Source organism: Podarcis raffonei, chromosome 4, assembly GCF_027172205.1.
Source record: "Podarcis raffonei isolate rPodRaf1 chromosome 4, rPodRaf1.pri, whole genome shotgun sequence".
In the NCBI taxonomy this organism is placed as follows: Eukaryota; Metazoa; Chordata; class Lepidosauria; order Squamata; family Lacertidae; genus Podarcis; species Podarcis raffonei.
Genome location: NC_070605.1, coordinates 56617783 through 56643119, shown reverse-complemented (window position 1 = coordinate 56643119; position 25337 = coordinate 56617783). Strand labels below are relative to the sequence as shown.

The following is a 25337-nucleotide window of genomic DNA, read 5'->3' as shown; positions in this document are numbered from 1 at the left end:
TCTTGAAAATGAAGCCGAGAGTCTGTACTTGTGCGTGTGTGTCACTCTGGGCACGTGTGTGGTTTTCTCCCTTCTTCTTCATTTTTTTTTTGCAGCCCTGTAGAATCTCATTCATGCAGACGCCATTGGGAGGATAAAAAAAAACTACGCAGAAATATAAAACTAATGTTTCAATCTAAATTCAGAGTGGGCCTGCCCTTTGCATCAGAAAACAGGAGTCTTCATTCCCCTCCCCTGCTTATTAATAGAGACCAGGGCCAAAACCTCTGCGGCTCCCATAGTTGGAAGTAAATTGCTTTTCTTTTCTTTTATTTCACTGAGATGTAAGGGTTAGAAACACAGCTCGATCTGCCTTGTGAAAAACGTCGTATGGGCTTGCGGAGCCGCCACCCCCTTGTCAATCCGTTAGTTGCGCTTAAGAAAGCAGGTACTGCTGGGGGAGGCATGGGCAAAGTCGAGAGCGGCCATCGACGGTTCTAGCACCTTCTCCCTCCCTGGCTGCGTCTCGGCTGCCCTGGGGCCGCCGCTTTAAGAGCAGCCCAGCGAGGGCTGCGGCGGAGGGAGGCGGCCGGCTGGCTGGCTGGCGAGAGGCTTAACCCTTTCGTGCGCTCCGCTCGGAGGCAGCCAAGGTTAGGCGAGGGATCAGTGCGATTGCAGCGGGAGGAGAGCGAAGATGCGCCTGCCTGCCTGCTCGCTGCCTGGCTGTGGCAGCGGTGGCTGAAGCGGGGCGCGCGTCGGGAGCCTGCCTGCCTGCCTGCCTGCCTTCTCCTGCGGAGCCCGGGCCGGATATGACCGGGCAGGGTGGGCTGCTGCTGTCCTTGCGCTGCTGCTGCTGCTGCTGCCGGGCTGCGTCGTGCTCCTTCTTCCACCTGTGGACCTGCTGGGGCGAAGCTGCGGCGGCGGCGGCGGACGCGTGGCGGGGCTGCGCCGGGCGCACCTGAGCTGGCGGCTGGTGGGAGCAGCGGGGCGAGGCGCTGAAGGAGAGCAGCGGGCAGCGGCGGCGGCGGCGGCGCCTCTTGGCCGCCCTCGCCCTCCTTCCTCCTGGGAGCGACCCCCGGAGCTGGACGGAGCTGCTGCTTGGCCCGCTGGCCGCGGGAGAGGCGGCCGAGAGAGAGGCGAGCGAGCCCGTCGCGGCCAGGCTGGCGAGGAGCAGGGGCATGTGGATGCTGGCCGCCGTCTTGCTCCAGAGCGTCCTGAATGGTGAGCGGCGGGCGGGCGGGCGGCGGGGTCCGGCGCGGGAAGGGCGGCGGGGGGAGCCCGGAGGAAGGCAGGGCTGGGGGGCTGCAGCAGCCGCCGGGGTGCCTCGCCCCAGCATCCTGCAGCAGGTGGGGCGCGGCGGGCAGCACATCGCCCCCGAATGGCTGCCAAGCAGCTCACCTAGGCAAGTGATCCAGAGCGCTATATATCTGCCTCGTTCAGTATCGAGCCATGGTTGATGAAATGAAGAAAACTGCGCCCTTTCCGCCGTGTTAACGGATGCAGGATTGTACCCTACAGGGCATTTATCCGTATGAAGGTCATGCACCGCAAGCTTCTGGAAGGCTCAGTGTGGGGAAAGCTTTCCTCTTCTTTTCTGTTAATTCTGAGAAGCCGCATCACTTTTTGTGCTCTATTACACCTTTTGAACTAGTATTCCAACGTTCCGCTGCCTCATCAGACGTTGGGAATGGGGTTTGCTGTGCACTCATCACCCTCATTTATGTAAAAATATGCACTGATAAGCATTACGTCACCTAAAAAAAAAGGCTAGGGAGTCTTTCAATCAATTTCAAAGTTATAGAAGTGAAGTAACAGTGGAAAGGCAAAAGAATGAGCTTTATGTTTCTGCAAAGCTGCTGTTTCTTCATACTGTTTTTCCTGTGCATTTGATCAGAAGTCATGCATTTTTTTTAAAGCCTTGACAAAGTGCTTCTGTGGATGCACAGGTTTCCTTATCCTACTATTGCTTTACTTTTAAAGGGGGAAAAATCACAGTCAATACCAAAAACCTTAAGTGACGTTAAGGCTTTGAAGGAGGTGAAATAGAAATAATGCCATGCAGAGTGCTGCTGCTGGATGCTCCTGTTCTATGGCATGCCCATTTTTCAAATTTGAGAGCACAGCTCTTCTTAAAACACATTAATATGCTGACAGTTAAAATGGAAAGATTAAGCACACGATTTCCAAAATAGGCAAAGCAGACAGAATAGAAAAATGTTGCTAGTGAGAATGAATGAGGGAGAGAATTGTAGAGGGGAAAAGTGAGAGATTTTCCTGGAAGATACAAATAATTGAAGCTCCAAGCAGAGGCTGAGGACTGAATGTTGGATGAGGGTGCCTTCAGGTCTTTTCAGCTATAGCATGGATGGAAAAATACACTGGCAGGCAAGGCATCCTTTAGAATGTGGACAGGCAGACTGAACTTGAAATTAAGCCATGAAGGAATGCAACATAAAATATGAGTAATGAGATGACTGGACTGGTCCTAAATATTTTGACATTTTGGCAGACTTTGCAATATAAAATGATTAGGACAAAACTCTGGAAATTGTCTTAGCATTAATGGTGATTGCAACAAGTTCTGTCATTAAGATTTCTCTCCTCCCCTTGTTTAGAAATATAAAATAGTCTTAGCTTTAGTGACTTTTATAGGAGGAGACCTTTCAGAATACTCATTTAGAGAGGAAATAACAATGAAAGTCTATTTTTAACCAGGATTCTGTGAGCCTACAATAGCATTGTAAGAGAACTCACACCAATGGGATTTAAATTGCATTGTATGACCAAGTTTGGGCGGGGGTAGATATGTTAATGTCTTAATGCATTGCACCCATAGCCACATAATAAAGATGTTTTTGTAGATAATGTAATAGCAGCCCACAAAGAAAAATTAATAATGTTCTGTTAGAGGTAAGGTTAGAGAGTAAAAGTGGATGAGTGTCCTTTTCAATTCATACACCTGTATAATTATTAGAGATTGTATCATAATTTTGTTCTGCAATTAAAAAAGAAAACAGATTGGAAATTTACCTTTTAAAATTCCTTAATTTATGAGGTCCATGAATTGTACCAAAGTATAAGTATACCAAAGTACGTGTGCACATACAAATATAAATAAGTGGAACAAGAACTGTGCATAAAATACAAATTACATCCCTTATGCACAATTCTGTATCTTAAAGTAGTAGAAATGTCTAAGACATTTAAGTTAATTTTCTTTAAACATTTATTGAAATTCATGGCTTTTTTCATCTGAATATGCAGGAATGAATACATAAACTAGTAATCAGAATACATATATTTCTATAAAGCTCATTTAAAGGTAATATGTAGCAGTACATGAAATAAACTTGTATTATGAGGCAGCTGTTAGGAATGTGTCTAAAAAGAGTGCAATATTATTGAGACCTCACACTTCCCTGATAATAAATGTTGGATCATTCACTGTGATTGAAGTTTTAAATTAATTGGGTAGTTTATTCTTGCTATGATCATACATGTCACTGAAAGAAGAATTTTATTTTTTTAAACCAATTTGTCTCAGAATTGATAATTTTGTGGCAGTGTTCTTGGTTGTGTGATGAAAAGTCACTCATTTGACTTTTAACACATTGTTAATAATTTCCTTCTTTTAGAACTTCCCCAGAAACAATAATGCTATGAACCTTAAAGCAGCTGCAGGCATTGAAGGTTATAGAATTTGTGTCCATGTTTCAATTCACACTAGAGTAAAATAAGTGTGACATGGAAGGCTAGTGACAGTATTAGTTATGATTTATATTTTGCCTAAAATTGTACATTTAAAAAAAAATTGCTGGTCCCAAATCTGCACTTTGCTACCCTAAAATATATGTGTGTAGGCTTAGGCCTACCATCTTACAATACCAAAATTGATGTCCATTGTACTATATAGTAGGTGGATTGGCTACATTCAAAAGGAAGCTCCATAATTAACATTGCTACATTGTAATGGAGAAATGAATAGTTCTTCTTGAATGAAGTCTTGCTCATTTATTATTTCTAGTTCAGCTCTTAATTTGATTTCTTAAAACACAGACAAAATGTGCTGTTAATCTTGGATGCACATTTTCAGAGCAGTTGTGTCAATCCCCATGATGCTAATAAGAGTCATGCATCTACAGCCTTCTCAAAGCAGCCTTTACAACTTCAACTTTTGCCTGCTATGCCAAGGTGTTCTAGAAATGACTATTTATCAAGTGAAGAAAATGTGGGGTTTTTTTGCAGTTAACGTTGGGCTTTTGTGGATGAAAAATGCTCATTTTAAAATTGACCTTGAGGTACTTGCATTTTTTAAAATTTGGAAATTTAATTATAGAAACTCTGGAGCTTTTTATGATTAGTAAAACCTGCTAATATTTCTCTGTAGAATGCATGCTAATCTAACTTGCTGCCTTTTTTTGCCACATGCATGTGACTAAGGTCCATTGATGCTTGGTTTTTTTAAATAAAAAATCAATGGAAAAAACTAGGATGTAACCGATAAAGTAGAGGTACTGCTAAAAATAGATTTCCTTTAAAAGAAAATAGACCACTAGGTATCTATAATGCATGAGTCTGTATCTGCACCTGTCTATCTTTTACTGACTGGTTGTGTTCAAAAAAAATGTTGCCATATTAGAATATTGCAATCATGGGGGAGGAGCCAAAGTAGAGGAGGAAAAGATGGCACAATAAATTAAAGGAGGGCACCAGTGACACAATTCAAAGGAGCATCCATGGAGCTGCAGGGACTGAATGGAGCTTATTCAAAAAAATATTAAGATCTCTGCTGATCAGCTGTTTGATGGACAAGCAGGAGGGTGGGGAGAAGAGCCTGAATTCAGCCAGCCCTTGCTCCTCTTCCCAAACAACTGGTGGACGTCACTTGGATATTTGTGCCAAGCTTTTTTGTGCAAAGGCTGCACGCAGGCAGCCCCGGCTGTTGAATATCGAGGGGAGCACCACACCCAAGCCTTGTACGTGCTCATAGTTCCCCTGCAGTGAGAGCTGTTCTGTGGGAAAGGTTGTTTCTAGGCATGCAGTAGCAAATAGAAAAGGGGCATTTTGAGATACCCAAGCCTCTCCAAATGTCATTGAAATAATTGGCACACATATACAGATACTGATACGAGTAGCCGCTTCATAAGGCGTAGATAGTAAGAGGATTATGTGGTCAGTGCTATCAGTGTGGGGAAACCAGTTCCTCTGATCCACACTGACCTGCCATAATAAAAACACATTCCTTCCTAGCAGTGGCTGACCACAGCTGACAGGCATGACATTTCCATTAATTGGGAAGCCAGATGCATTTCAAAGAAGCTATTCTTCTACGTATTGAGTGGTGGTCCAATCACAAGGCACTTTAATGTGCCCCCAGACCTTTTTTGATGGGTTTCGCCAGAGACATAATGAGGCAGTGTGCCATTACGCTGCCTGTGAGGCTGTGCTGTAGGACACTAGTGGGCAGCAAACCACACAAGACTGGGAACACGTCCTCCGAGCAGCAGGCGGAATGGAGAGCAGCTCCTCCGTGGAGGGGAATACACAATCACCTTTTCAGATCCCATCTCTACTTTGCCATTTGGTGTGTCGCTTAATAGAGCGTATGGTTCTGCTTTCTTTGCACTTTCCTTCACCCAGTCGGTGCTTGAATGCTGCTTTTAATGAGGAAGGGAAAGGCAAGAGAGAAGACTTTTGTGTCAAACATGTAAATGTGCATTGCTCTAAGTCGCAGTGAAGGCCAATCAAAAGGAAGGACAGAGGAACTGGTGAGAGGGAAGGCTTGGGAAGCGTAGATTCCCCCCCCCCCCGCCTTCATGGCTTGTCCTTCAGGCTCTCTGAAGCAGGGCGTTGCACTAATGATATCTGTGTTAGAGAGGAGGATAAGGATGGAATCCAGAGATTTCAACCCATGAAATGCTATATAAATAACCAGCCTGAAACAGCAACTGGCAAAGCAGCGTTAAGGAAAGGGGGGTGGCAAGCAATGCAACTCTATTGAAGGTACATTACGTATATTATTTTTGGCAGTGTGGTTTAATTTTGGGCAATATGGTGAAACATTCATCACACTGGATATAAATCTAAACTAGAAGCAATGTATGTTATAGGAACCTTGTTTCTTTTCCTGAAGTACCCAGTATTTTATTTTTTTACATTTACACACCCTGCCTTTCCTTAGTCTAGTTGCTACACATGGTTCTTTTTGTCTTATCCGCACAACTACCCTGCAAGGCTGACTTGAAATAATAAGTCATCGTTAGGGAATGTGAACACTGGTCTCCGGCACGCCAGTCATAACAGCACACTGTTTCTCTAATAAAGGAACGGAGTTATACGAAGCAGTGCTGCATCCTTCATGGTGGTTATTGGTGTAGCAGTTTCAGTGGCATTGACAGTCTTCTGTGTGTTCTGTGTTAGGGCCCACAGGAAGCCTGCCTGTATTTGTATGTATCAATCATTTATTGTATTTGACTAAAATCCATTACAAATCCCTCACTGTATTTACAATATTTGGGTTGCCCACCTGCAAAGTTCGTGAATGAAGGCAAGGATTCTTGCATTGGTATCCTTTATAAGGCTTTGTGTGCATTAGTGTTTCCTCTGCTGCGTTTCAAGTTGGATTTGCATTTTGCTGTACACCAGAGATGGGGCAGAATGTCTTCACTTGATGCACGTGACTTGTTTGGTTTCTCCATGCTTTCAACGCCGCACTCCACTCCTAATCTGCACATGCACGATGGCTGTCTCAAATGTACACACCTCAGTTTAACTGTGAAATGAAAGTGGCTTACGTTTTCAAATCTGATGTAAGCCAGTTTGGGGGAAAACACATCAAGCAGCAGGATGTCTCAAGAACCTACTGGATAGATCTGGATTGTGGCTATTGTCATGTATGCATGGCTTCAGACACCTGTAGTGGGAGAACACTGGAGCCAGAATTAAACAGTAATGTGTACACAGTCTTAAGTGTAACATGTTCCATTGGATTAAATTTGACTTCTATGTAAATTTTATTTATTTATTTCATTTATATCCCACCTTCACTCTAAAGATCTCATGGTGGCATACATAGTCCCCCCCCCTTTTCCTTGCAACAACCCTGTGAGGTAGGTTGGGCTGAGAGACTGTGATTGGCTTAAGGTGACCCAGTGAGCTTCATGGCCAAGTGGGACTAGAACCCTAGTCTCCCAGGTCCTAAACTCTGTCTTGAACCACTACACCACACTGACTCTCACATCCTTAATGCATTTAGGATTCAGATGAAGGAAGTTAATTAAAAAACTGCAGCTAAATATTTTGGAAGGGCATCAAATTATTGATCATCTTTTCTTATTAGTATAGTGTTAAGAGCATGAGCTACTTAGACGTTTCCACTTTTATCTTTCAGCTCAGTCATGGCCATACTGCGTATAATACTGATTCGGGTTACAAATATTGTAGGGATTAGTCCCGTAAGTATGTAAAGCACTTGGGAAAGGTTCTATATACAGCGGTACCTCGGGTTACATACGCTTCGGGTTACATATGCTTCAGGTTACAGACTCCGCTAACCCAGAAATAGTACCTCGGGTTAAGAACTTTGCTTCAGGATGAGAACAGAAATTGTGCTCCGGTGGCACAGCAGCAGCGGGAAGCCCCATTAGCTAAAGTGGTGCTTCAGGTTAAGAACAGTTTCAGCTTAAGAACGGACCTCCGGAACGAATGAAGTACGTAACCAGAGATACCACTGTAATGCTAGTTATCTGTTTAGGTCTGCATCTGTGTTTTAAGACTAAATGATTAATAATGTGAATCATGGTCAAAAGGTGTGCTAAAGGAGGAAAAGCAAGAACAAAAAGGAACACCAACTCTGGCAAGAGAAATGCAAGTAGGCAAGAAGTGTGGCCAAAGCCCTGTCTTCTGCTGGGAATCAAAGTACCGGTAGTATTCAGACCCTGAGTTACCAGCGTTGCCAGAGTTTGTAAGTGTGTTGTGTGCTCACTGGTGTGGCAGTGATGGCAGGAAGCAAGGGCTGGATAGGTTTCTGTGTGGCCCTTGCATACCCCCACTTCCCACTTTTAGCCGACCTTTGACAACCTGTGTTACTATCTGCCCACTAGGCTTTTTGGCCTGACAGTTCGCCTCCACTGGTTATAGACCTAGGAGTGAGTCACAAAGACGTATGCTGGCAAGACATTGCCTTGGGAAGCTGTTGGAAGGACAGGGTAGAAATTCCCATAATAAATAAATACCAGACATGCTGGCAGGAAATTGGATTGGCATATCCACAAAGCTGTGCTGTGCCAATGTATCTAAGTTTGAAGAAGTCTATAGGAATTGTGTTTCTGCTATTTCCTCTGTTTATCCGGCTGGGGTACCTGGAGTGTAGAATTGCACCCAAAGGAGATAAACACACCCTAAGAGTCAGTGTGAATATCCTGATAACATGTAGTTAAGCATGTCACAGATGAGCCATAGCAAACCCTGGGTTAACATGTTGTCCCCCACCCACCTTCATTCCTCCAATGGGACGACTTCTGTTGTCTGAACTGACAAACTGGTTAATGTCACATGATTCGCTTGAAATAAGACAACTTGAGGTTGTGCTCAGACAGAATGACCAAAGACTTGGGTCTCTAGATCCTATACTGCATGCAGAGGCACATTACAGCTTTTGAAATAGTCACCATCTTTTTCTGAGTAGCATATGTAGGAGTAAATTAAATTCTAGCTAAAGAGGGTGTTCTGTAACTGAACACAGTTTCATGCAAGCTAATTGTGCACATAACTTGTGTAAAGACTGTGTATTCAGGCACCAAATTGCACTAGTGTGTCCCCCCTTATGCTTTTGGCTCTTTGGATCGTGGCCAAAGAGATTAATGAGTCTTGCCTGTCTCTCTATTTAAGCTATTTTTACTCAGAAGGCAGTGAGGAAGACTGAGCCAGCAGTCCTATTTATAGAAAGTCCTTTTTAAATACGCTGGCTTTGAGGAGAGTCACCTCCATACTAAATGCCTGCTGTCCTAGGGCTTGTCTATAATTTGAGAAGAAGAGATTAAATTAGGAATCGGATTAGCAGCAGAATATTTTGGGGCTGAATGCTAGTGATACCCACAATGCATTGTTTTAAGATTTCAGAAACAAAACCAGATGAAAACAAATGGGCATCAGGCTAGGTTGATGAAATACCACTCCAGGCATCTGAACCATGTACTGCATCATTCTAAAATGAAGACTGAGCACATGGTTGTTAATCTAATGATGTTGACAGTAGAAGCAGCAACAGAATTACCTTCACAGCATGTGATCTTTTCAAGGCTACTTATTGCACAGGGAAGATGCTCCTGTCTGGCGCCAGTGTCCAAATTCTAAGTTCTATCAAACTGTAATATTATTTACTACACAGCTTTGGGGTGTAGGCTGCTGCTTGCATGTCTACAGTTTTCATGTGGTATGGTTTCTTATTGATGGTCCATCAAGCAAATATTTTAAAATTAACAGAATATTGCCATGATCTTGGAAATGGGCTACTGAAGCCATTGTGGGAGTAAGTTTTAATACAATAGCAAATCTCTCTTCCTGGAAAATGTGAATGCTATGTAAAATAGGAACAATATTATTTGTTAGCAGTTTATTCTGTTGTAGCTTCATTACAGTCTGAAATTACTGTGAGTTCAGTGCACTTTTTTGGTATTTGTGAGAGCTGAGTTGGTGATTGATCAAGAATGGAAACTGGGGATAAATCTTGTCTTGCACACCTAACTACCAATTTGTTGAAAAATTAACCCTGATTGTGGAAGGTCTGTGTACTCTGTGACTATACTAAAGATATATGCTTCATTACTGTAGTTGCCATTTTCTGAAAAAAATTCATGCTGAGCTGGAAGAAACAGTGCAAACTGTTTTCAGTGCTGTTCATAATCAATATATAACAGATTTTAATCCAATAATTTAATATAGCTTTTAATCTTCTGTGTGTGCACTTAAAAAAAGATTTTAAGTGTCAAGATTTGGGGAAAAAATTCAAATTGTTTGTCTTGAAGACAAGCTTTTTTTAAAAAAAATAATCTACAGATTTAATTGATTGTCTTCATTATTTTCTTTCCATGTTTATACTTTACTAATTTTAATTGTTTTGTTTTTGTGAACCACTCTCAAAGCTGTTTGGTTGAAGGGTAACAGATAAACGTATAAAGTAGATCAAAATAAATAAACAATATTCAGCCATTTGTCTCCTGAATAGGGATGGGGAGAAATTCAATTCAGTTCACATTTAAAGGCTAACCTAGCTAATACATACTTTTCAAAACAATGTGTGCATTGAAACACAGCCATTCTTTCAAATCCATGCTGCTCACAATTTTGCAGTGTAGTTCTCCGACCAAGTAATGTGTACAAAAAAAGCACATAAAAAGTATGCATACAAATGCATATATTAGTGCAAATAATGTACAAAATATTAGGGGACATTGCTCCCAGAAATGTGTGTATTAGTCAAAACTGCATATACAAATGTCTAATATGAGAAGCTTACACTAAAATGCTGATTTTTTAAATTAAAAAAATGCAAATTGCTACAGAACTGAATTTAAGACTGGAGAACCCAAATTGGCAGATTTGTCCATTTTTACTCCTGAGCAATGCAAGTTAAGTTATGGTGTGGGTGTAGGTCGGTTATTCACTTAATGACTTCATTGGTACTGGGAAAACAAATATGGCACTTTGTGTATTGTTTCAAAGGGTTTGCCACAAAGTGACAGCTCTCATTTGTCAAAACACCCACCAGGGAATTGAGAAGCGAATGCTGGATCTTGTCAAGGAAGACTCTTCTCTGATTGCACAATCCTCAGCCTGCTTACTTTGAAGTAAGTCTCAAGTTCAGTAAGACTTGCTCTCTAATGAGCTTGTTTAGGATCACAGCTTTAAGTTGGAAAACTGTACCTGTTTACCTGGAATTAAGTCACAGTTTACCTCTGAGTAAAGATGCATAGCATCGGACTGCAAGAGCATCTTATGTGAAAAGGTAAAGGGACCCCTGACCATTAGGTCCAGTCGTGACCGACTCTGGGGTTGCAGTGCTCATCTCACTTTATTGGCCGAGGGAGCTGGCGTACAGCTTCCGGGTCATGTGGCCAGCATGACTAAGCCGCTTCTGGTGAACCAGAGCAGTGCACGGAAACACTGTTTACCTTTCCGCCAGAGCGGTACCTATTTATCTACTTGCACTTTGATGTGCTTTCAAACTGCTAGGTTGGCAGGAGCAGGGATCGAGCAACGGGAGCTCATCCCGTTTCAGAGATTTGAACTGCCAACCTTCTGATCGGCAAGTCCTAGGCTCTGTGGTTTAACCCACAGCGCCACCTGCGTCCCAAGCATCTTTTGTACTTGCGAGCAAATAGAGTACATTTTTGTATGTGAAGGCATCCTGTTTGACCTTGCAGGAAAAGGACTCAGATAATAATTTTTAGATATTTCCCCACAGCCTTTATGTGTGCCCCCTCCCCACGCCTCCCGGTTGTATAGCTATAGAAATATATCACTAATATAAAATGTGACATCCATATTTGTTTAGTATTTTTAAAAGGAAATCCTTTCTTCAAGAATGGAAAAATACAAGCAAAACCAGGCAGCATATACTTGAAGGCATTCCCTTTTTGGGCCACACCTTATGATCCCCCCAGAACCCTGTTTTTCTTTTAATGCTGGATAGTAATTTTGGCTGCCAAAATTCTTCCCACTTGCTCCAGATAATGCTGGCAACTTTTACAAATCTCTAGAAAGCACATACTGTATACTTCTTTTCTTTTCTTTTTTATGGCAGTGGCTTGTTGGTTTTTAAATCAATGTGACTGTTCTCTTGCTGCTGTACACATCCAAAGGTGAAATTATTTGCGGGAATTATGTGTTCAAAATGCCATTTGTTCAGAGTTCAATGCCAAACCTTGCATTTTTCAATGGTGGTGTATAGGTTGTATTTTGTTGGAAGTGTTATTTGTTTTAATTCTCAGAGAATTTGGTTCATGGCTGCCTATAAATGGCATACAATAAATAAATTATAAAGCTAGTTTAGTTTTCAGCCGAGTGCTGTGGGTTTTTCCTCAGGAGCAGATCTCCACAGTTCAGTGATACTTACTTGTGAGTAAGAGTGCATATGTTTTGATATGTTGCCTGCTTTTTATTTCAAATGTAATGTTTATTTTGAAACTTCAGTCGGATTATTGCATGACATTCTTAGCTAATTTAAATGGACATTATCCCTACTGACCGTTTTATCCCTGATGATCAGGAAATGCTAAATGTGAGTAGTATCTAATTATAGCCAAAGTGTTGGCATTGAGGTTTGGCATCCTTGGGCCCCTGCCAAGGCCCACAACCTTTGGTTAAGCATTTTTCAGGGTGGTTTACAATTTTCCATAAAATACAATAAATAAGCAATAATCTGGGAATAGACCAATCTGTCTGTTTTGGTTTCCTCTCAGTTTTTGATTTCTTCCAACTGAGTAATTTATATTTACACACACACACACACACACACACACACACACACACCACATGAAAATTCATCAACATTTTAGTGTAGATTTCTCCACGTGAACACATTTTTGAATGTTGTTTTGGCTAACAAACACATTTTTGCATGGACTTTCCTTAATAGAATGCATTTTGCATATGATTGAATTGAATTATTTTCACTAATAAGTGCATTTCTGTGCACACTTCCCTCTATTAAATCCACCTTTGTACACATTGATTGGCTGGAGAACTGTACTGCAAGATCTGGGGAAGTGTAAATTTCAAACAGTAGATGATTTCAGTACAAATGTTGGTTTGAGAAGTGGGAGTTGGATGGTTTCTCATTGAAATGCAAAACAAAATTGAAGTTCTCTCCATCGCTGCTAAAGTTAGTGGTTTAAAAGGTTGCAAGTGGATGCCTGATGCCTAAAAGACATTGACATTCAGAATGCCTCTCTTCCTCATGTATTAGTGGCAGAGCAACTACTTTGCATGCAGAAAGTTGTAGGCTCCATCGCCAGTATCTCCAGGTAGAGCTGGGGAAGACTCCTGTTTGAGGAGTCTGTAGGAAGACCACTGCTGGTCACTGTAGACCAGGCATGGGCAAACTTGGCCCTCCAGCTGTTTTGGGACTACAATTCCCATCATCCCTGACCACTGGTCCTGTTAGCTAGGGATGATGGGAGTTGTAGTCCAAAAACAGCTGGAGGGCCAAGTTTGGCCATGCCTGCTGTAGACAATACAGTGTTGAGGTAGATGTGCCGATGTGTGTGTATCTATCATCTATCTATCATCTATCTACCATCTATCTACCATCTATCTATCTCAGGCAGCCTCATTTGTTGCTGTGCATTAAGGACAATTGTAGGTACACATAAATGGCAGAAGAGAGGCTTCTTATAAGCAATCAAGTTTAAAACCGCCTATACTATTGCTGAGGATAGTTGCATATTGCAGGGAATAGCAGAGCTCGAACTTGTGCATTCTGCTCCTTAAATCTTCCTTAATGGAAAGCAGATTGTTAATGTTCTCTTAATTATAAAAATAGCGATAGCTAATCAGGCAACATCACTACTGTTAAAGAACAGTTTGTGGTGCTGATGACAGACTTCTGTTGAAGCCAGTCTCCAGTACAGAACTCTGCCCCCTCCTTTCTTTTAAACAGGGAGCTGTGTGTGTGTGTGTGTGTGTGGATATGGTTAGAGAGAGAAAAGAGGGAAATAAAGCAGTAACTGTGGATGATCATGTGGCACTAACATTCTGGGTACCCCAAGGTGTTCCTTCGCCTTTTCTCTAGCAGCTTTCCCCCTCAAGTCATTATGCTAATTAGTGTTTGATCAGATGATTAAATTATAATTCGATTAATCCTATGCGCTAAATGCTCTGAATGAATGCATTTTCCATCGCTTGAATGCCTTGCGTTTAAGAGCTCCTGTTGCAGCCTGATGCAGAAGGCTCTCTCCCTCCCTCCCATCATTTCCTCTAGTTATTGCTTTTTATGTTAAAGGCATTGTAGCTTCTCTCATGACATGTTTGTAGGCCTTTTGTTTCTGCCATGATTGTTCTTTTCTTCTTCTTTCCAGCTCCTAGCTGAAAGGGGTCCTGGATACTTCATGCCTTTACACAGTTCTCTGCTCATTCTATCCTGAAGAACTAAACTAGCTATATTTCCTTGCTATATTTCTCAGCCTGCATTTTTCTTAAATCACTAGGAAATGTTCTGTTTTATGAATGGGTACATTTTCTTAATAGCGAAATAGCTATCATTGGTTGGAGCCACCAAATGTGTCTGTTTGTTTTATGGGTATCTTCTCAATTTGGGTTTTACTGTTTGCCTAGGACAGCCATTCTTCAGACCGCAGCAACACATTTGCAACTCACCAGCTGTGCTGGTGGATCAGGCCAATGGCCCTCCTAGCTCAGCACTCTGTCCTCACAGAGGCCAATCCAATGCCTATGGGAAGTCCGCAAGCAGGAACCTGAGAGCAGCAGAATTCTCCTCTCCTGTGACTACCAGCAATTGGTATTCAAAAGCATACTGCCTCCAACAGTGGAGCTAGTCTTACACAGAAATGTCAGATTGTGTGGAATGTAATTTACTCCCATGTAAGTGCCCATAATGGGACGCGGGTGGCGCTGTGGTGTAAACCACAGAGCCTAGGGCTTGCCGATCAGAAGGTTGGTGGTGAGCTCCCGTTGCTCGGTCCCTGTTCCTGCCAACCTAGCAGTTCAAAAGCACATCAGAGTGCAAGTAGATAAATAGGTAGCACTCCGGCGGGAAGGTAAACGGAGTTTCTGTGCACTGCTCTGGTTGGCCAGAAGCAGCTTAGTCATGCTGGCCACATGACCTGGAAGCTGTCTGTGGACAAACGCCAGACCCCTTGACCTATAGAGCGAGATGAGCACGCAACTCCAGAGTCGTCCGTGACTGGACCTCAGGGGTACCTTTAAGTGCCCATAGGAGTGCAGCCTAGGGGTTGGATGCAACTGAGTTCAAATCGGAACAAACCCATTGGAACTTCAGTGAGTCTACTCTGAGTATGTCTAGCATTCGATACAACCCTAAAGCTTTTACAGCCTTATGTGTGTATACAATATTAGTCAATAAATTACTTTATCTGGGTCTGTTATATGTAAAAGAATAATAATCCTGTGTACAGTTATGCAGAGTGGAGTTTACTTCTAAGTAGACCTGCACGGTTTAGGGAATTCTCATCTGAGCTGACCATGGTGAACATTTAAAGGGTGTAGTCTTTGTTCTGGTACTACACTGGTAGTTATGGCTCTGCCATGTGAGCCACAACTCTTCTTTTTTAGGGGGAGGCAATCTATCAGTTGGTAGTGGGCAGATCCATAAAGAAAGAAAACAAAATTGTCAACCCCTGGCTTAGAGGATTAAGCCAATGATGTACGTGGAATTCAGGATTTACATTAACACTACCATTTCTTGTTTTAAATAGCCAAGACTAAAGACTGACTGTTCCGGTGCTTAACTTTTTAAGTTAGTGCTGTACTACAGGAATGTTTCACAATGATCATTGGGCCCCTTGGTATGATATCGGACAGTTGGAGGCTGCTTGAAGTGTTAGTTGGTTATTAAGGATGATGATGTTTCTGCTGTACTTTACAGTTTAAATAGATGTCTTGCTTTTTGCACTTTTTCCTTGTAAACTTCTGTTCTGTGAGTTTTGAGCCTCTGAAGGAAAAAACAAGTAGCAGATTGAATAAAGAGATGGCCAAGGTTGCTTTTGATTCCCTGCACCCGAACGTCAGCAAGATGAGCAGGGCAAAATGGACACTAATGTTTCCCTTCCTCTCTTCCCCCACCAAATGTCATTTGTTTGGAATGTTTCTAGGTTTCACCCTCTAGTTCTGTTTTTTTAAAGGAAACTTTTCTGAATGATAGCATATGCTTACCATGTATGTATCACAGTACATACATGGAAAAAAGATGGCGTGAGGTTGTGGGGGGAGAGTATATACACTGTGCTTGTGCTCCTAAACAGCATTTTTATGTTTTCTGAGGGTGCTTTCAGTCTGTTGCTATTTCCGCGTAGGATTCATTCGCATCCCAGAAAATACAGGCCGCACAATTGTAGCTTCCCCAAAAGATCACACTTTTTTTAGTCATCAGGATGGGGAAATGCAGTTGAAAATGTGGGATCACATGTCCTTCAATGCAACATCTTCTAAGCTTTCCACGAACAAATCAAAACAAATGCTCATTAAATAGCCTTTGGGGCTGGAAAGATAGCCCTGCCCTGTTTTAGATAGGATGAAATGTGCTAGAAAATGTTGGTTGTACTGGAGGTTGTAGTGGAAGTTGAAACCTATTGCTTTTGTTGCTTTACTATCAAACCTTTAAACCCCATCTTCATTAAACATAAGAAAGCAGAACTGTTCTGTTTGTTGAATGTTGGCAGATGTGTGGTCATTTCATACTGAAGAGCCCAGACCACAGTTTATCACCCTTTTTTGCAAACTGTCAATATTGTGCCCACTTTGCTCTGCCCTTTCATTTCCCCTTTGAGGATGACACTCCAAACTGCAACAGTGGGGTAGGGAAGTGTGAGAGGTATGTGGCAACTGATAATTCTAATTATATAACATAGTTTAGTTCTGAACCTACTGATTTGCTGTTGGAAGACTTTCTCTATCTTTATCTCAGACTTTTGGGTTAAGGGAATGACTGAAAATGTAGCTTCCTTCCTTTCTTCACTTCCTCATTTTCAGGGGTGAGTGGGGAACTAAAGCTTTTCCAAATATGTCTTTGTTTCTCTGCACAGTAACTGTGTAACATATTAGGAATGCATTGCCTGGAAAATGATGGCAACCTATTTGAGCCACAGACCTATTCTGTCTTGAGTAGAGATGGGGTAGAAAATTAATTTAGTTTGTATTTAAAAGTGAACTTGCACTTTGTGAAACAATACAGGAACCAAAATATAGTTATCCTTCAAGATGGGTATTTGTCCGAATTTCTCAGTGCTGTTCTCCAGCCAAGTAATGTGTACAAAAATGCATATAACTGGGGTAAAGTGTGCACAAAAATGTATTTATTCATGAAAATAACATGCAGAATTACATTATATTAGGGGAAATTGCTTTGCCAAAATGTGTACATTAGGCAAAAAGGTGGCTGTTGGGAGAAATTTGCTCTAAAATGCTCACTAACTTTCATGAGAATTTTTAAAAAAAGAAATAATTGCTGCAGAAATGTGGAAAAAAGAATAAAAGATTGGAAGAATAAGGTACCGAGGGAACCAAAATCAGCAGATCTTCCATTCCTAAGCTTGAGTCTTTCCATGAGATAGCAGAGATGGATTTTTGAATCTTGTTTTGTTTGCAGAGGGCATGGCTTACTTAAGGCATTATCCTCTGAATTCTGGGTTTCCTTCTCTTTCTCTTGTAGGTCTCTGCACATAAATAACATGGCAAATGTTTGGCCTTCTGAGGTGAATGCTAAAGCGATGCCATCAAAGACATTTGCAAATTAGCCGTGTTGGAATTGATGGTTGTAATTTTTGAAAGGAGTTCTGGATCAGAGCCAGAATCCTTTTGTCACTTCTGTGGTATTCTGAAATCACAACAAACAGCTGGTAGATCTGGCAGATCCCTCCAAGTGGATGTTTTGTTTTGCTATTCTCACTTTTCTCTTTGGGGAAAAATTACTGTGTCATCATTTACATAACACTTTTAAATGCGCAAAGCCCGTTGCAGTTTTCGTTGTCCTCGCAAGAAGTTCAACCCAGTGAGGTGGTCCATTGAATTTCTCATTTTTGGAGAGAGGTGCTTTCGGCTTGTATAAGAATAGGGAATTGCATCTCCTGTAGGCAGTTCGATTTAAAAAGTCACTGTTCTGTGGGTTCTCCTTCAAAGTACATAGGGCAGGTTCCAGTGTTACATGGTGTTTTAACCATTTTTACAAATCTTATAAAAGAACGGGAGCAGCATACAAAAGGGGATTCATTCGCTTCTGTCCCACCTGATGCACTGCTGTTGTAGTACACAAGAACGCGGGATGCAGTTTCTCAAGGAGGAGAGACTTGCTAGCAAGACAGTAATTATTTATTGATCACACTTTATTCCTGAACATCCTCCCAGAAATTCCAAACAGTACTGAAAGGGTTATTTCATTTTATCCTCACTACTCTGCAAATGTCTCCTTGAAGATTACTTGGCAAACTTCATGTCTGAGTAGAGGTTTGAACTGGTGTCTTCCCCATCTGTGCCCAGCACTCTGTTTAATCATAGAGTGGTGAAGATAAAATGTAGTTGGGTTACAGATGCTGCCGGACTACAGTTCCCATCATCCCTGAATATGGGCCATGCTTGCTGGGGCTGATGGGAGATGGAGCCCAGCACTATCTCAATGGATGGGGAATTTGTGGCTCTCCAGATGAAAATGCAGAATTCCATCTTGGGAGGAGAGGCAAGATAGTTTGAGTGGTGCAAGTACACACACACACATACACTTTCTGGTTGTAGCTCATTGATGTTTTTTTTAAAATAAGGTTATCACTTGTGTGAACTGTGGCTGATTCACATGTGAACAGCCATCATTTGATGATGTGCTGGTCCAATGTCTCTCTACTCAGCTTGCAGCTGAATGGGTGAACTGTTTCCATGGAAACATGCTGTGGTTGAGGTGATGATGTGAAAGCTTTAGGGGTGCTACTTGACAAGTGGTGGCTGTTGCACATGTATTTATTTCTAAAAATGCTCATATCCTGCAATTTCATAAAAAACAAGAAACAAAGTGGTGTTCGACAAGTATTTTTGCCACAGTCCTCAAGTGTTAATATATGTATGCATGAACTATCAGCCGAGAGTTCCCTGGTCTGCCTTCTACTCATCATCCTTGAGCTTTTGTTTCTTGAAAAACTGGAGAATTTGCCTCCTATCATTGTACTATGAATCTTAATTTGGTTGGAATTTGACTCATCTGTATTGCCTACGTGAGACTGCTGATAAAGCAGTTTCTAAGATTTTTTCCTTGAAATGGGGAGAAGAGTTCAAATTGCTGTATATTTCCCACCACGTTTAAGAAACGTAGAATGTTTGTCCAAACATGTAATTTTTAGTGGTACTTTTGAAAGCTTCTTTTCTATCTGGATAGTCTCTGGTAGATGCTATCCCAAAGTCACTTAAGATGTTGCAAATTGCGTATCTGTGAATATGTATCTCAAGAGGAAACAATATTTGGAAGAGCTGGGAAGATTACTTACCTAGCCACAATGTTGCCACTGTCACATTTTACTGAATAAGAGCTTTCCCTGATATTTCCAATCTCCCCTTTCCTGTGTCAATCATGGGAAGTGGCTCCCCACAACAGAAGGCACACCAACATTAGCTCCACCCAGAGACCACATGGTTCTACAGCTGCCCCAACTCCCACTGACCATACATTGAGCATGGGCAACTGAGAAGGAGGAGCCGGTGCACATGGACCTCTGTGCTAGAGCAATATCTCCATTATGTATTTATTACATTTGTTTCCCACCTTTCCTCCAAGGAACTCAAGGTGACATTCATGGTTCTCCTCCCCCCTGTTTTACCCTTACAACATTCCTGTGAGGTAGGTTAGGCTGAGAGACAGTCACTAGCCCAAAGTCAACCAGTGAACTAGGGAGAACTACAACCCCAGTCTCCCAGCTCTCAGCCCAGTCACTCTAACCACTGCACCACACTGGTGGACTCTGATGTGGGAGTTGCAGGTGAGGACACAGTGGCCAATGTAGAACTCTGCTCCATGTCAGGGAGTGGGGCTGGGGAGCTACATGGCCTGCATGGCAAAGTTAGTGGTGGTGGGGCCCTCCTGCCCCTGCAACTGCACAGCCCTGTTCAAGTGGTTAATGTGTGCAGAGATCTCCTTATGTTGCTCTTTCCTTTTAACAGTTCATCTCATGCTTGCCATAACGTGAAAACATATTTGTATGAGCCAAGAGCTGAATTTAACAATCCTGGCTGCATGAGTAGTAGCAGCCGCAGAAGAGTTCTTGTGCAGCCATGAGCGATACGGTCTTGCTTTAGCAGCCAATTATTTGTGCAGTATTTCCATAGAAACCCAACTGACTGTGGCAGTGACTCAACACATTTGGAGCTAAAGAGCACCAGGCAGCTTTGTCAGGAACCCGCCGTTTGATAGCGTAAACCACAATGCACTTGCGGCATAATATTAACCACGTTTACTTAGAAGTAAGTCCTATTGAATAAACTGGGGCTTTCCCCCAGGTAAGTGGGATTACAGTTGCTGCCTTAGCATAACAGAATCATAAAGCTGGATAGGACCTCCAGTTCACTGGTGCTTGAGACAATTTATTAAAAATCATAGTTGGAAGGTACCTCAAAAGTCATCTAGTCCTCCCCCTAACGATGTAGGGGGCCTCAAGGCATCCTTGATGGGTGGCCATCCAGCATCTGCTTAAAGACCTCCAGTGAAGCAGAATCCGATCCACCATCTTCGAAGGCAGTCTGTGCCACTGTTATTCTGCTGTTGTATTATCAGGAAGTTCTTCCTAATGTATAGCTGAAATCTCATTTCTTGGCACTGGAAGCCAGGGTTGGTCATCACTGCCCCCCGCCGGTTTCCCCCTAAAGACATGGTATAGTCGTACCTTGGAAGTCAAACGGAATCCTTTCTCGAAGTCCGTTCGACTTCCAAAACGTTTTAAAACCAAAGTGCGGCTTCTGGTTGGCTTCGGGAAGCTCCTGCAGCTAATCGGAAGCCGTGGAAGCCCTGTTGGACATTTGGCTTCCAAATTTGCAAACTTGAACAGTCATTTCTGGGTTTGCAATGTTCAGGAGCCAAAACTTCAGGAGCTAAGCTGTTTGACTTCCAAGGTATGACTGTACTTGTAAAAAAACTGGGGGGATCCTCCAGGTCTGTTGATAATTTCCACATGTAAGGATCCACATTTGGAAAATGGGCTCTGTTTGTAGTTTGTAGATAAAGGATACTATTTTTTAAAATTATAATTTGGGAAAATGAAATGATTCCCAAAGGGGAATTGTGTTGATTAATATTCCAAAAGCAAAGAACCCTGACTGGTATCCACAGTATAGGATGCCTGTTATTGTACTGTTTTCATGGACTTGGTCCCACCTGAAATGGCAGGTTAATAATTTTTTCTGACTGCCAGACATAGGTTATTTTAATCAAAAGGAGATTCATGAAATGCATTGTGTGGTCTTTTGTTCTTCCTTGTTTTTAAACCTCCTTACTGTTAATATAAATGCTGACAAATTGCATGGCTGTAGCTTTGAAACTCCCTAAATGGTGTGTTTGTCAAAGCCTTTACAATGAAATGCTTACTGGGAGAAACTCTGCGGTGGAGCTGGGGGAAGGGTTCTAATTATTATGCATCATGACACAATATATTAATGCATCATGGTTACTTTTCAGCTATTTAAACACTTGTTATGGATGATGAGGCTAATATAAATGGGCAGACAATGAAAGCTGCTGCAAAGCATTCTTTTATGATGTCATATACTGTTTCTAAGGAATTTCTCTGCAGCCATTCTTAGCAACTGAATAGTGTCCCTTCCTTGAAAAGGGCACATTAACCTGATTTTAGGTGATGTCAAAGGCAAAAGTACTTGAATATGTAACAAGCCGCTAGTTTGGGAATAGGAGCATTTTCATTGTGCTCGTTATTTTTCCACACATCTAAGGTGACAGCAAAATAATGACTTAATTTTACAAGTTTTGATTTTATACAATTAAGATAAAGCTGAAAAACCTGTCCTCCTTTTTCCTTGCCGGTAGCCTGGGGAGGAAAGCTTATCATTGATGACAGCAGGCTTGCTAACTGATGACAGTGGATCTGATAAAAGCGGACCAGAAGGAGCGGTGGGAGAGATTTTCACTGGGGCTCTGCTGGAAGAAGAAAGGGTTAAATATCTCCTCCCTATACACAGTGATCCTGATGAAAATTGGGCCCCTCATCATCTGCTGTACACTGTTTTTTCAACTGATGTGTTATCACTGGTGATGTATAAATGATCACACCTAGTTTGGTCCTGAACAGATTCTAAAATCTCAGTCTCTTCTCCTCCACCCCAGCCTGCAATATTGGGAATAATAACGACTAACCTTACAGAGCTGCTGCAGGGATTACAAGACAATGTATGGAAAGTGCTGGGGACACTTTCAAGGGCTTACATAAATGTATGTGCATTTTCAGTGGAATATGTGATAAACTCATGTTGAGTGAGAGCTGCATGCTAATGTTTTCTCTTAACAAATTTTGATAATATCACAACTTGAAAAGAAAAGGGTTTTGTATTTCTTTTCCCACACAAGGCCCTTTCTTTTGTTTCATAAGGCAGGCTAATACTAATAAAAAAACATGGGAGGGAGAATATTCTTTTTGAGCCCTAATGGTTTGGGATTCAGAGGTCCCTGGATCAATTTCTTGCTGGAATGGAGTTCTTACAAATAAGGATAATCCTTCATTTGTTGTTTACTCACTTGGAAATGTTTCCATATTTTGCATTGTCTGCCTTTGCCTTTGCAGCTTCCCCCGCTGTTACTAACAAAAAGAATTTCTCTCTTTTTACTTCTTCCTTTTTTTTACTTGTGGTTGAGAGGGTGATTTTTCTTCTTAGACGAGTTTTTCAGTGGCATACAAAAATTTGATTATACTTGTACATATTTGTTTTTGCCAGAAAACATTTTCACTTTCTAAAATGGTTAAAGGGGTGGGGATTGTTGGGTCCGTGGGTCAAATGTGATCCCCCGTCCAGGCCTCTGTCAGGTTCTGGGACAGGCATAGGCAAACTTGGCCCTCCAGATGTTTTGGGAGTACAACTCCCATCGTCCCTAGCTAAGAGGACCAGTGGTCAGGGATGATGAGAGCTGTAGTCCCAAAACATCTGGTGGGCCGAGTTTGCCTATGCCTGGTCTGGGAACTCATCCAAGGCCACACCCCTTCCTAAGCCTCACCAGCCCTGCCCTACTCCCTCCAAGAGAATTTTTGCTTGGCTGGAATGTGTCCTTGAGGTGAGAGGCAATATCTCTTTCTTGTCTATACGGAGAGAGCTGTATGTGCATGGCTTGAATGTAGGCTCTTGTACAAACACAGGTGTCGCACCTATTGCCCCACCTACTCTTCCCCATTGGCTATGCTCACCCCTGGTATGCGGGCCCAGAAGGTTGCTGACCAGGAAATGCGGCTCTTGGACTGAAAAAAGTCCCCCCACTGTTGCTTTAATGTTTTGAAGGGACTTTCTAAAAACTAAATTAATTTAATAGCTACATTTCCAGCCCTTGAAGGTGGTGCACAGGGGAAAATAAATAAAACATCAATGAAATAAACTCAAAACCAAAAAGAACTTCCATTGAGAACAAACACAACTTGCCAGCTGAAACAAAGGCCAAGGAGGAGGGATAAGCCTTGTTCCTCTTCTGGACAGCCAGTGAAGAAGGGGAATCGTGACTGTCATGGCAGAGTTAATTTCACAGCCACTGTGCACTGGATGAAAAAGCCCTGCTCCTCATCACCTGCATCCTCAGTGTTAAACAGAGTTGAACTTGGAGCAGGACCAGAGAAGAAAATGGCAGTGTTCTCTGATATATGTGGGAGTGAAGCCACAAAAGACCCTAGGGTGTTCTGTGTCCTATTTTACAGAGGACTATCCTCTGTTTGAAGTGTCACCTGTTTGACAGGTTGTTGGCTCAAGCATGGTTAAAAAATATTTTTAAAAATAGAGAGAGAGTGGGGGTCTTTCTGTTACCCATCAACTGTTAGGACCTGGACAGCAGGTTGAGCAGGCACACAGGTTACCTGATAAGTCTTCCCAACTCCAGGGAGATGGATTTTTCCTTAAACTGTACTAATGATTTATAAATTTCCGTCTATACATGAAACTTTAAGCAAGTTGGTACCCCCTTTTTGGGGGGACACTTTATTTTGATGAATGCATTTGCTCTTTTGTGGGGATGTTCATATGGTCAACCTAGAAGGGCTATTATTATTAAGGGCTATTAATAAGCACCAACACCTTGAACTGAATTCAGAAGCAATAAACAAAAAGTTAGTAATGTGATGTATGAAAGACTGAGAAAGAGACCTGGTGATATGATGAAAGAACCAAGGAGCATCATTTAATTGGGGTGGTTTGTATATGTGTGTGTTCTCTTTTCTAAAGATCACAGAACACACTAATATGTGAAGCAATCCAGTCTATCTTGGAACCAAGTGTATGTAACTGTATGACTGAGGCTGGGCCAATTCCTGTTCTCACTAGTATTGCAGAGTATTAATCTTAAAAAACAACAACCCGGCTTTGGCTAGCTGATTTTGCACATACCAAGGTTGCCCTTTCTTTTTGTTGTGCTTTATTTTAGACTTCTACTGTTCATTTAATCGCCAACTGCTAGAGAGCTATGACACTGTCTCAAGCTAAAAAGATTCTTGGCAGTAACCTAGCAACACTACACTTTAGAGACTGCATTATTGGTTTGCAGATAAATATTTGTGTGGTGTCTTTTTTATGGAAGGCATTCTGTGTTCTTTCAGGGTTATATGACATTTATAAGGTGGTGTCTTAAGCTAAGTGTTCATTCTGTTTGACCTAGACAGTACCCAGAAAACAAAGGGTGGAATTCACCTTCTGCTTGCACAATTTTCTCCCTCTTTCTCCTTTGCCCCCCAAAGTTGGTACTGTGTGGGTTGGGAGAACCCCCCAAAACTGCATGCTGAAGAGGGGGAATCATTCTGTTTGGCAAGTTGATAATTTGCAGCAAGAGAATGTTCAACATAGTGCTGCACTGAATTCCATCCACTCTTTTATGCTAAAGTTTTTTGGTCATGATTCAGCTGCCCCAGTGCATGCAGGGAAATCCTGGTTGGTGCATTTCTCTTCCTAATCAAGAGCAGGCAAATCTCTATGTAAAGGACTTTAGGTCACATCCATTAGGCATTTTTGGGAAATATGGTCATTCTTATCTAGAAAATAACTTTCTGATAAATTTTAAATCAGCTCTGAAATTGCATATCATTTCCATACATTATATATAATGTTTTTAAATTTGCAAGCATGTACGTTGCTCAAACCATGATGTAATTTAATTGAACTTTTGTTTCGTTCCATCTTGAGAAGCTGAGATACTAGGTTATGCTACTTCAAAATGGAAGTGTGTGAATATTAGTAAATACAAAGCTGCATCATACCAAGTCAGTTCATTGATACGTCTAGATCAGTATTGTCTATGCTATACCAATTGGCTGTGTGGTTCTCCAGTATTTGAGACAGGGCCCCTTCCCAACCTACAAGATGATGCTGTGGTTTGAAACTGGGACCATCTGCATGTAAAACAGGTGTTTCCCTACTGAGGTGCAGCCTTTCACCAGTTG

At 42.0% G+C, this 25337-nt stretch overlaps 1 protein-coding gene across 6 annotated transcripts in view; it reads left to right on the top strand.

Moving 5' to 3' along the window:
• The first annotated feature begins 427 nt into the window (after positions 1–427).
• The window catches only part of DSCAM (DS cell adhesion molecule), a 322736-nt gene continuing 297826 nt past the window's right edge, over positions 428–25337 (top strand). For 3 of the 6 annotated variants that reach the window (XM_053386768.1, XM_053386769.1, XM_053386770.1), the window contains exon 1: positions 428–1200. In XM_053386768.1, coding sequence (XP_053242743.1) covers positions 1158–1200 — 43 coding nt within the window. In that variant the 5' untranslated portion in view covers positions 428–1157. The remainder of the gene's footprint in view (positions 1201–25337) is intronic. The other 3 variants (XM_053386767.1, XM_053386765.1, XM_053386764.1) reach the window with 3 other exon arrangements.